This window comes from Molothrus aeneus, chromosome 11 (genome assembly GCF_037042795.1).
Source record: "Molothrus aeneus isolate 106 chromosome 11, BPBGC_Maene_1.0, whole genome shotgun sequence".
Classification (NCBI taxonomy): Eukaryota; Metazoa; Chordata; class Aves; order Passeriformes; family Icteridae; genus Molothrus; species Molothrus aeneus.
Genome location: NC_089656.1, coordinates 16,837,768 through 16,850,669, shown reverse-complemented (window position 1 = coordinate 16,850,669; position 12,902 = coordinate 16,837,768). Strand labels below are relative to the sequence as shown.

The 12,902-nt window shown below is 42.7% G+C and overlaps 1 protein-coding gene across 1 annotated transcript in view; it reads right to left on the bottom strand.

Annotated features, from left to right (window-relative positions):
• Window positions 1–12,902, bottom strand: part of CMIP (c-Maf inducing protein) — a 131,583-nt gene that overhangs the window by 18,044 nt on the left and 100,637 nt on the right. The window contains exons 7-10 of the mRNA XM_066557399.1: window positions 11,715–11,795; window positions 8,354–8,457; window positions 7,684–7,788; window positions 6,573–6,926 (exon numbers count right to left, since the gene is read on the bottom strand). Of these exons, the coding sequence (XP_066413496.1) occupies window positions 6,573–6,926; window positions 7,684–7,788; window positions 8,354–8,457; window positions 11,715–11,795 (644 nt within the window). The remainder of the gene's footprint in view (window positions 1–6,572; window positions 6,927–7,683; window positions 7,789–8,353; window positions 8,458–11,714; window positions 11,796–12,902) is intronic.

Sequence of the window (12,902 nt, the reverse complement as noted above, 5' to 3'; positions counted from 1 at the left end):
ATTGAAGATGGATGCATTTCCAAAAGTCTCATCCATCTTTTGAACTACATAAAACAGAAATGTCCATAAACTAATAACACACATGATGTTGGACAATCCACAAAGATGTGTTCATAGAAAAAGAAAATTTAAATGCATGAGCAGGGTACTCTTAAGAAGCAACATGCAGAGAAGTTTTACCTGAATGGAGAATTGTGATGTAAAAATCAACCAGGGAAGCAGTTATCACTTGCCCAAGAGCAGTGTGAGTTCAGGTTACACAAATGTGTGCTATGTCATGCAAGCAACCAACCCATGAGGACCACTGAAAGTGGTTTAGTGCATTAAAAACCAGAAGAGCACATGTGAAGTTACAGTAATCCAAAAAAGAAACCTCGTGCCCATGCCAGTTATGCTAGAAGCCACTGAACCTAATTTTCTCCTCCATGAAAAATTCTGTTTACAGGTCTAAGCTAGGGCCAACTCTGAGACAGGGGGTGTCTCACAAACCTGAAGTGAGTGTGAGTCAGTGGCAGCAAGAGCCCTTTGTGATCACCTATTCATCAGGTTTTTTCCAGAGACAAAAAGTCCCTCACCTGCTTAGCCACTGAACAAATAAGGAAGATGATCAACTCTGTTTAATGTCTCAGAGCAGCAAGACATGAAGCAGGACTTCATTACAGGGGTTGTTTTTCCGTTTAGTCAGTGTAAAGTGAATATCATGACACACCTGAGGATGGGGCTAGTCACATAAACTGAAATAATGCAAGGAAACCTCTGACACAGCATCTCCAAGATGAGCTTTCTGGGTTCTTTCAACAAAGCTTTGATTAATTAAATCTATCTACAAGATTATTCTTTGTTTCTGACCCACAGACACATTGAATGGGTCGGTCACACAGAACTCTGGCCTGTGTTCAGGTTCAGCTGGAAGTTTCTTGTTAAAATACCAGGTCTCTGTAGGAGAGAGCTGATGCAACCTATCTATAGCTGCAGCCCTGAGAAGTGCCACAGGTCTTACCACGTTTGTCAGGTGTGAGAACACAGTTCAGACATTTTGTTTTATTTAAATATGCACACCCTTTAGAAATTCCTAGCGGATTTTATTCTAAAAACAATACATTTTTATTGGTAGACACAAACAGTGCTAAAAGCAGATTTTTTTTGAGCAGGGGAGACTCAGAAGTCAAAAAGCTAAGTTAGAAAATCCAGAGGTGTTAAAGGTGCTTCATATCACATGAGATACAGCACCTACAAATCTTTTCTTACAGAAGGTTAACAGCTGAGAGCCACTTTGAGGCTTAGCTCCTGTGACATCTCAGGCTAAGTGTTACACCACTGAACCTCCTTCTTGAGCAATCTGGAGAGTTGTGATTACTAATAATATGAACCAATCAATTTTTCATGGCTGAGCTTCAAAGGAAATTGCAAGAGTAAGAAAAAAGTTGTTTTGGAATGAAACTGCAGACGGAATGGGGCAGTGTCACTGGCTTTTCTCAAAGCTGGGGAGCAGGGCAGGTCTGTGAGAGGGCAGTGAAAAGAAATCAGTCTGCTTCCCCAGGAGGAGAAGGAAGAAAGAAAGGAAGGAAGGAAACCATCTCCTATTGAAATATATAAAATTTGGTCGCATGAGTGGGACCTGAACATAAAATCTGCACAGGCTGTAATCCCTTCAGTGTGAGCTAGGAAACATGAAACAAACACAGCACAAGAATAAAACTAAACTACTTATTAAAAGCCTACAGTGTTTCTCCTCCTCCCACCTATTCCCTTTTCAAAAACATTTTCCTTCTGTCTGTGCTCATCTCATCTGCACTCTTCTTTCATTTCAGACAGTTGCTTTTTTCTTTTTTTTTCCTTTTTCTTTTTTTTCAATCCATTCAAAGCTCTAACACAAGACAAGTGTTTGAAGCAGGGAAAGAAAGGGAGATGGATTAGTTCTGACTGCAGTGAACAACCACTGCAATGAGCCAGACAAAGAGGCTGGGCCAGGAGAAGGAGGGAGCACAGAGCCACAGGGACATCCTGGGACAAACTCCCTTCCCAGCTCTTCCAAGGGCGCTGGGTTCAACGCTCATCACACAGCTCAAATCCCAGGACTGGCCTGATAAAAGGGGGAGAAGGACTCCCTGGCTCTGATTTTTGCAGGATTTGCAGTTCTAGGTGAGCAGCCAGGCTGCAGCCCAACCTGCAGGCTCCCAGGTGACAGATGAGAGCCATCACCTGCCCACAGCCTCCCTCACCCTGACACTGTCCCAGGGCACAGAACAACCATATTAATTAAATAATCCCCCACTGCAGTGACTTTGCCTCTGGGCCATCATCGCTCTTGGCCTGCCAACATAATACATTTTCCTTCCCCGGGATCACCTTTCACCAAAATGAAAACCTGCCCGCGTGTCATGTGCGGCACAAACAATCCAAAACACACGAGCAGCCCAGGGCAACCTCGATAAACATGAGATAGGATAATCCACTTGGGATATTCAGAGCATGCCACTGACCTATTGGGGAATGCAGAGCAGCCAGGGGAAGCTCCAGTGGGTGCTCGTGTTTGGAAAGCTGTGGCTCTCATCTCGGAGACACTGCAAGCCCCAAGGCCTTGGGGTTTTGGGGGTAATGAAGGGATAAGAGCAACTACTTGGAAGCAGCTTGTTCTCCAGACTGAGCAGATTGACAAGCAGATCTCTGTTGTCAGATAATATGACCATACCCCCAGACATGATCTCTTCTTTCCCTGGCTCTAGGTTCAATTCCCTGAATTGTATGACATCAGGTTTAGCTCAGGGTGTCAGGACAGGCTGAGAAAAAGCCTCATCAGACCCTTTGTCAATACAAGGCACAAACCTATCTGCAAAACAGTGAGGTGCCCTTCATGCTCAGCCTTCTTTTGAGATGGACTTGTTTGGCTTTTTTAAAAGAAGAAAATTCAGCACCATTGAAAGACCCTAGAAAGGTTCTGCCTTAACTGCTGAGAACAGAAATGGGCTCCACTGCTCGCAGTTGGCATGGAAGCATCAGGAAACAGCAACACAAGGCTGCCCAAAACAGGTTGTGACACTGGCCCCAGAGAGGGGTACAAATGTCTGGACATCTGGACAGACCCTTGCCACTGGAGGCAGCCATGGAAACAAAAAATAACACAGACAAAGGGTAACAGTTTATGATACAATACCAACAGAGCTTCCCCAAGAGGGGTCTGTTCCCACAACCAATTGACCTAGATTTCACTGCAGACAGTTCAAATGTCTCCCCATCCCCTGGAACCAGTGGGATCCTTCAGGTGAAAGAAAACTTTGAAGTTCTGCAGCCCAAGGAGTGGACACATGGCCCTTTCTACTGCAACTTTCTTTAACCATGGTTGCCCTGCTCAAGCACAAATCTGGCTTTACAAGACATTCCTAAGTGCATGGAAACATTAACATGCAAATAGGAGCTGGGCAATGCTGAGCCATTCTCAAAGCCTCTAATTTAATATGATGAGCAGAAATTTTGCAGTTAATTTAGTGCATTTTCTACACACCAGTTCAAGACTTGTAGCGTTCAGGAGGCACTGGCTGGTGTCAGTAATACTATCAGAGTCCAGAAGGAGTTACAGAATATTGACACAGAAGTTTGATCCACTTTTGAGTGCAGGACCAAAACAGTATGTTACCCTAGAGACTGTGTCTCCTTTAAAATCTGCCCAGACTTTGGGTCATCTGCCAGCATCTTCAAAATCATGATTTTCTATTTTCCTTTAGTACGCAATAGTTGCGTTTTCTTACTCAACTACATTAGAAAAAAGGTCAAAGATGTTCTAGGTGCTGTAAGAGCCCCACAGACAAACTTTCTAAATTGCCCTTTTAGCTTTCTGTGCAAAAAGTGAAGTATTACAGTGATTGTTAAATCACATCTTCATCAATATTCGAAGTGAGGGTTTCCCCCAAAAAGTAAGCACTGTGTAAGAGTCAGGTGAACAATAAAATGTCCTGTTGAAGCTACTGTTGAGAATTCTTATTTGCTAGACTTCCAATAATTAAAATTTGCCTAAATAAATTACTCCCTGCTGCCCTAAGTTAATTATGTAAAAAAGATATCATTGCTGGTGACTCTCCTGTTTTGATGATGATACTGAGTCAGACACCTAAAAGAACAATCAAACTCAATGCTAAGCAACTTATTTATGTTTGGCTTACCATTGTTACTAATAAGAACATTATTTTACTGAAAGCCCGCTGAGAGCTCAGCTCCTGGATGGCAGTTGTTTTATAATTAATGTTTTCCTCCTACTGGCATGTTCTTCAACTCTCTTTCTTCATATTCTCAGATTTTCAAAGTACAGTATTAGTATTTCATGCAACAGAAATCCTTTGCTCAGGAAGAGTTAGAGCATGAAAGTAATCAGCATCACAACAGCATTATCTTGTATTTTGGGTAATAACTACAGAGTCCTTCTAAAATGCTGTTCCATCGCTGGTTTCAGCATTGAAAAAAACAACATTGAAAATCTTTACCAGAATTTACAAATAAGGAAAACGAGGCACTTAGAAGTGACTTATCTGAGACCTCCCAGTGAGCCAGTGGCAGAATGAGGAGCAAGCAGATTCTGCATTATTGCTTTCAGGCACCCAAAAAATCAAGGGATGAGCAGGAATGGAAGGGAACTCCAATGAGGGGAGCTACAGGCAGAGCTCTGCCCTAGGAGCTGCCCTATATTCTCACAGGTTGTGATTTCCCAAGCAGGGTGTGGGCTCTGGCAGGGCACTCTGAGGAGAGTTGCACCAGTTTTGTGTTATCACTGGTCCCTCACTGTGCACATCCTCTGGGATTTTCACCTTTCAGAATCTCTGCTGTACAAGCAGAAAAAGGGCTCAAAGCTTCCCCACACCTACAACACCTCTAACAGTAACATATTCCCATTTTCATTGCTGCTGTTGAACAACTTGATTTTTAAAAAGATAGGAAATGCATCCAAAAAAATAGATTATTTTAAGGTACGGAGCGAAACAAGTTCTTTGCGTAGCAAATTCAATGGGAATTGGGAGCTGGCATATCAAATGTTTAAAAGTGGAGAGACTGTGAGGAAGAACATGTCCATTTGTGAATTTGTTTGTAAGTGTGTGTCAGCTGCATGATGAAACCAAAACCGTCAATGCTTAGTGAGTCAGCATCCAACCAGCACCAGGACTGGGAGAGTGCTCAGTGTTTATGGAAAAAACAGGGAGAGTCAAGGGGACAGGAATAAATACACGACGTGTTTAATGGAGCACCTGGGTGAGTGCAGACTCAAAAGCCCCCAGATGAAGCAAACTCAGATGCTGTGCTTTTTTTAATGCAATCATCATGTTTAAAGGCAGAAGAAGCTAGGCCACAGGGAAAAAAAAAATATACAAAATTAGCCTTCACAGCAACTTCCTGCTCAAGAATCTAATGGGAACAGTATCTGGTATTCACTTGTCCTGTTTTCAGTTTTGAATGAGTGCTTAAGTAATTGCAAGTCAGCTGTGTAGTGAGTGGAAGAGTGATGCTGCAAATTTGTACCATGTATTTTGAAAAAAAATGAAAATGTGGGACAAAAACCTTCACAAAATCCTCCACCACAGCAGTATGACTTCATTTTATTCCTTGTGAGTGCAGCCCCAGATGTGCATTTGTCTGCAGTGCAGGCACATGCTCATGGTTTATAGCAGAGTCCAGATTTCACCCATGTCTTGGATTCTAGAAAGTTCAACTATGACTTCATTAGGCCTTACACTGTTTAAAAATAATTAATGTATAAGTTAAACAGTTTGCCACAAAACATACTGCAACTCAGTATCAGAGCTAACTGTCAAAGTCAACAAAGTTGTTTTGCTTCACTTCTATTAAAAACTCCCATTCTGCAGTCCACCTTTTCTGTTATTCCTTTTCATTCATTCATCCAGAGAAAACCAAGCTTTTTCTGAAGAACATTTTCCTTTATATTCCTGTTTAAGATATTCAGATTTGCCTGCCAGGAACCACCTTGCCACCATTTTGTGGCAAAGACTTTGAACACCTGGGGCCTAATACAGGTCCACTGTACCAAAGCAACTGGACAGAGACTCCACTCTAATACAAGCAAATCTGAGTAAGTCATAAAACTTCTACGAGCACAAGAAGGGAGAATATCTAAGTGAAAAACAATGACAGTATCCAACTCCTGCTAACATCAGGGCAGTGGTGCTGCCTATCACTGCACAAGCACTGAACCTACCACAGACCTGCCTTTTCTAGCTCTATCTCAGGCAATCCCAAGAGCCCTGGAGGAGACAAATGGGTTTTTTAATTTATTTTTGGTGGGCAAGAACAAAAACAGAAACCACTGGCACCAACATCCCGTCTTCTGTAAAATGCCTGAGGCTCAATGTACAAATAAGCTTTCCATTTTCATCTTCCTACTGCTATTTTTAGAACATCTTGGCAGTGCCAGATGCCTCTTTCAAAGGCTGGACTCTCCAGAGCTGGAGTTAAGATTTATAACCACGTGCTGGCTCGCCACAGATGTTGAAGACAACAGGCCTGAGGGAAAAGCCCTCCCCACCACTGTCGGGATGACATTGTTCTAAAAGCTGTTCAGAACAGTCACTCACAGCATCTTGAGGATCTCCACGTAGCAGCCCAGGATCCTGTCAGCCTGGGGGCTCAGCTCGATGCTGATGGTGCTGCAGGTGGGGCTGACCATCAGGCAGTCGATGAGGTTGGGCTCGCTGTCGTTGCCGACGCCGGCCGTCATCTTCTGGTTGGCCGTGTTGTTGCGCTCCACCTCCACGTGGATCTCGTTGGAAGTGACAATGACTGGTTTGAGGCGGGATTCAGTCAAGGTGGCCTCCTGAGAGACCAGGTCAGGACTCGTGTGGAGAAGGCGGAGGGGGAGGTTGGGCTTTCGGTCGCACTGCTGCTGGCAGCCGTTCCGAATTTCCTTCAGGCTTGGCGAGTTGTCCCGACTGAATTCCAGAAAGAAACAAATCATTTCAGTAGACAGACATACCAGCAGGGAGCAGGAGAGAGAGTGCAACACTGAGAAGCCACAATTTTTTGCAATTTCCCACTGCATTTCACCCCGGCCCAGCGGATGGCTTTCCTCTCTGCAATGGGATTACTGAAATAAATTAAAAACATTAAAAGGCTCCAATAAGACTGTTCTGCAGCCCCTATTTGACAAAGACTTGAGCTTTTCATTACTTTAATTGACAGACCAGTTTAGTCTAAAGGTGAACTTTCCTGTCCAAGTTGTACAAAGCTGTAACAGAATCCATGCCCAAGTATGTATGTGGCTATAGTACATGCCCAGACATTTGTCTGCAGCCCTCGTGTCTGGAATTTGTGTTGGACACTGAGCAGCCCCTGTCCATGCTCCACCATGAGGAAAGTCAGATAGGCATAAACAAACAGGAAACCTAGCAGAGGGGAACCCTCAGTGTCTACTGGAAACTGGCTCATGTGTCAAGAACTGCGGCGTGTGAGGAATCAGAGTTTCCACAATAACAGAGACAGACTTGTGAAACTAGCTCGAGTTCAAAGCTGCAGATACACAGGGATTTACACACAATTCCCTCTTCAAGGTCTCACCCCTGCCCTTCCTCACTTCCTTGGTGAGTACCAGGGAAGGAAGGTTCAGCTTCTCTCAGGTTTTCCAGCACACCCATCTCACACTGATCTCATTTATGAAGAACACATGGTCAGCTGGGAATTCACACTGACCTGTTGATGAATTCCTCATAACAGGAATAAATGGCAGCTAAGCAGACAGCTACAAGATTTGGCAGGACCCTGGGATGTGGGCATTGTCCTGTTGGACCATGCATGCTGGAAAAGAAAAAAACAAGATGATCTCATTGCGAGGAAGGCTTCTGTGGGCAAAACCAGTCAGGCTGAATGAGGTGACAGACCTGGATAGGCATCCTTGGGGGATCTTCAGAAGGGCTATAACAGAGAGATATTTTAACCCTCTACATCCAATGGCCTCACTTAGGAACAAGGGTAAGCCGAATCATCAGTTTAATTGATGTGGTATCCCTAAAGTCCTCCCAAAATCTCACACTTGAGTGAGCATGATGAGCTTGAAAGTTAATTTGAATCATTCTGCAGAGGCTTTGAGTCTAAATGTATATGAAGAATGTACACACAGCAAAGTCCATTACCTTGCAGTGAGGAATTAGAAAACCCCAGACTTATCTGAGAACTAGCATTTTGAAAAAGAGACTTCAGCAACACCACCTGAGGGACTTGATTAATTTGTTTTTATTTGCTGTTTGCCAGTACCAAAAAGCACCAGCTACTGTTAACAGCCAGTAAAGCAGGGTTGGGAGAAGTAACACACCAAAGCATGGAAACAGGATTGAAAATACACCATAAATGAAATGTAACTAACCTGTGAATAAACTTCTTCACCACCTCCATTCCAGCATTTAGCTCATTCAAAGACAGAATGTACTCCTGAGTAAAGAGCCGCAACCGAGGGCACTTCCCAAAATCCTGTCCAAGAAGGAGAGACTTGGTGAAGATGGTGAATGTACATCCAAACTGTGGGTTTTCAAAAGAAACCAGCTCAAACAACTGAATTCACACTGCTATTATGCTGACAAGCTTCAAGAGAAGAACATCTCTGCACACTGAAGTAATGTTCTCCCCACTAATAATGACAGCATTTCCAATCTCTTCTTTCCTTTATACTCATTTTGAAAACAAATCTCTGTATAATGAAACAACTAAAAACCAAAAAATCTCACCTATGTTTTGTCTCACATTTGTTTTGCACTTTTCATTTAATATTTTGATTTTGAAATACATTTTTTGTTCAGCGCTTTTGCTTTCACTCCTAACTGCAGATTTTTAGAAATAAAACCCCAAAAATATTGTACTTCCATGTCTGGCATGAGTATCTATTCTGGTTTTAGAGTAAATCATTTTGACATGCTATCAATAAGCAATCAAGTACAAAACCAGAGATCAGTTTTTTCTCCACGATTTTACTCCAGCTATGCTGTGAATTTGACAGGTGAGCTCAAGAGTCACTTTCTTTAAATCCTGCAGTCAGAGAGGCACCTGCTAACTGAAATCCTGCATCTCCTCACATCACCTGCTATTTTTAGATGTGAAAGGAGTAAATTCTGCTGTCTGGTGAGTGTTATTCCACAGCATATTTCCTCACATTTACACAGGTGTAACCTTATTACACAGGTGTTGCAGAACTACAGAGCTGAATTTCCAAGTGGGGAACAAGGTCCACTGAGGACAAACAAGCACTCCCAGCTATTCCTCCACCAGCTGCCTGTGGAAGTTAGCCTGGAAAAAAAACATGGCAGCTGAAATGTTAAAGAAATGCCACAAATGGTAATGAACTAGTGGTGGTCTGTAAAAGGGATGATAAACTCCAGAATGAGTTAACAGAAGGTTTCAGTGCTCTGGGTTTCAGGCTCTTCTGTAGCACACCCTGCATTAATACCTGGTAAGTTTTACAGCCAGAGAAAATGACCAAAAACTTGAAAACAAGCTCAGACTGAACAATGTCTCCTTCAAGCCCTAAATGTCACTGCTGGTACTGAATGGCTGCCTGGTAACTTCATCCAGCAAAGGGACTGTGGGCAATTCCACATCATTACAATTAACATCATTAAACTTTCAACAGCTCCTTCTGGCAACCTGAACCAAGGACAGGAGACCATGTGTGCTTCATTAGAACATTTGATTAATTTCATGAACATGCCTTGCAAGACAACTTTTGCAATTGCAATTTGCTTATGACAGTTTTCAGCCTGTCTAGGTGTCCTAACTGAAGTTGGACTCAAAGTCCAAGAGATCATAAAGAGGATGTCATTGCTGATCTCTAAAATAAAATTTAATATAATGCCCTATCACATACCAAGCACAGAACAATACACACCACCAATACTGTTTGCTCAAAAAAAGAAAAAGAAAAAAAGAAAGAAGGGTTTATATTCAAACACTTGGGCTGAGTCTACAAACAGCTAAAACCCAAAGGTTTGGGAGGCTGCTGAGCACTCCTCAAATAACTCAGCACACAACAGCCTCCAGTCCTGTAACCAGTATTGTCACCAAGACAAAAACCTATCCTGGTTCTTTTGAGATGTTAAAATCAGAGATAAATGAGACACTCTTTCCCCATTTTATAGATAGAAAACTGTGGAGCAAAACTTGTTGTTAATTTTCAAAGGCCACAGAAGAAACTGGAGGCAAAGGTGGGAAAAGCCAGCTCAGTCTCCTGCCCCAGGGACTGCACGGGGCCTCCTGAGGGGATGAAGTTTAGTGTCCCCCTAAAGAGTAACTTTATTTATGTGCACACACACACACACACACATTCTCTAAAGCACTATTCAGTACAGAAGTCCCCAGAGGGTGGTAAAGTGCCCAAATCCATTCCAATTAATACCTGACACCATAAATTCTCCAACTACACACTGCGGTGCAGACATGTTGATTTTCAATCTGCAAATGTTAAGTATGGTAAATATACCCAATTCTCTGAAGCTAACCAAATACAAGCATTACACTATGCATTTAGATTTTATTTGAGACCCCTCAAGAGCTCTGGATGCTTTAAAAAACTCAGTCTGGAATCCAAGAATAACATTTACAGAATATTTCACTGAACACTACAGAATATTCAAAAATGTTTACATGTCTGCATAGTGCTGGCACAGAGCCAGGAATATGACCTTTTTGCCATCTTGGGCTTTCTACCTAGTTCTGTAAACTTAGGGAGTTAAATAATATGATTGGAAAAATAAGAAATATGAACTGTTTTTTACTGGGTTCATGCTAATCACAGCATGACAACAGATGGTCTCTAAAATTATATGTTAGTGAAAAGAAGTTGATTATGAAGTTACAGAGGTTCATCCTTGAGATCACAGCCAAATCAACTGCCTTAAATATTTTATTTATTTGTTATTCTTTGCCACTGCATTGTGAAGTAAGACTTCTTCATGTAACTTCAAAACATTGGCAGGAAACTTAATATGCCACAAAAGCTGGAGAGCTGGTAAATACCCCAGATACTAATACTTCTATTAGGAAAGGAATATGGATCTTACATATGGAATATGTAAGACTATTTTCAGAGTTTGGGAGAGGGGAATCTGGTCTACAGGGTGGAAAGCAAAGCAGGGCATTTATTTCAAATACTGACAAGGAATTGATCAGCAATGAGAAGGAAATCTGGGTAAGAACAGCCATAAAATGACAGAGTACCTAAATCCTGTAATGAGAAGGAAGAATAGCAGTAGAAAAGCAGCAGAAAAGTATAAGGATATTCAGGAAACTGAGCTAAGAACTCACTGGACATGGCCTAAAGAAAAATGGAAACCAAGAAGGCTGGTGGTGTCTTACAGGAAAAGTGTTGAGGGCTCAGCTCAAAACGAACAAAGTCCCCATTCTGCTTTCCTTATTTATTTGATTTTCAAACTGTTTTAACTGCATGACATGCATGGAGTAAATAAGGAGCCAAGGGCCAGGTGGGAAAGAGCTGGAGCTGCATATGGTGCCAAAAGAAACATCCCTCAAAGCATGGCTTTGCTCAGATGCTTTTGAGGATCCCACTGAAAGCTTATTAGTTCTGCACTGATGAAGTAACACACAATTACACGCAGCATTCACACTTTGGGGGGCAGATTTAGATCCAACAGGCACGACAGGCAGCAGAGCAGCTGCTGATCACAGAAGTTATGGCAGTAAAACCTCCCCAAACTGCTGGAGCCCCCCTGAGCACTCACCATGTTGTGTTTGAGGATCCTCTGCACCACCGGGGTGAACACCTCGATCACCACCATGGACCGCGGGCGCTCTCGGCAGTGCTGCAAGGAGCAACAGGTCATGTTGTGAGCTGCAGGAATCCTGGAGATGGGCATCCTCTGGCTCCACACCCCATGCATGGATTACCCCAAGATTAGCAAAATTCAAGGGATAAATTAATCTTTCCTGAGATAAGGTACTCGTAACGCTGCTCGTTCCTATGGATTTGTTGGAGTCTAGTAAAAGATTCCCATGGGAGCTCACAAACTGCAAATTCCCTTCCCTGTCCCCCATTCTTCCCAAAAGTCACTGCAATGTACCATTTTGGGGTCTTATTGCCAACAGTTTTAAAAGGAAAGAGGCTGGGATAGGAAGATATGATCACACAGGCAGTGTAATGTCACAAACCTCCTTTCTCTGGGATCCAGCCTGAAAACCTGTGGTGGATCTTGGGAGGTACCAACAGCCCACTCTCCCATCACAGGATGAAATATATAATCATAATGTATCAGACAGAGTAATTTAGGTTGGGAAAGGCTTCTGAAAGTCATCTGGTCCAACCTCCTGCTCAAGACAGGGTCAATTTTGAAGATAAATTCTCCTCATTACCCTGTCCACTTCTGTTCTGGGAAGTCCATAACTTGTTTCCCTTCCTTCAACTATACACATCCCATTGCACACATTTACAGACAATTGGGTGCCCATCTCTGAGAAAGATCAAAGGATCAAAAAATCCCAAATCAGAAATAAAAATGCATCAAGTCTGAGGCTACTGACAACCTAAGAGTGCTTATAAAAATGCAAGACTCAGTTTCTGTACGAAGAAGCAGCTGATTAATAACTCTGGATGGGCATTACAAGCAGCATCCAGAGTCTTTGACAAATCCATACCCAGTCATCAGCAAGCAAATTTAAGCAGACTCAAAACTGAAACACAAACAGGCCTTGAGGAACAGCAGTATTTTTAAATCCACAAGGTCTGCAATCCAAAGTACTCTGAAGTTTATGGATAAAGGATACAAAATGCAGCACAAGCATGGATTTACCAGAGAAGAGGATGAGTCCTTATGATGTTCCCACTGCCATTACCCATAAGGGCTGTGTTACCCACACCTGAACACAGTGGCTGCAGTGATTTCTGCATTAGCTCAACACAGCATGCAGTAGGA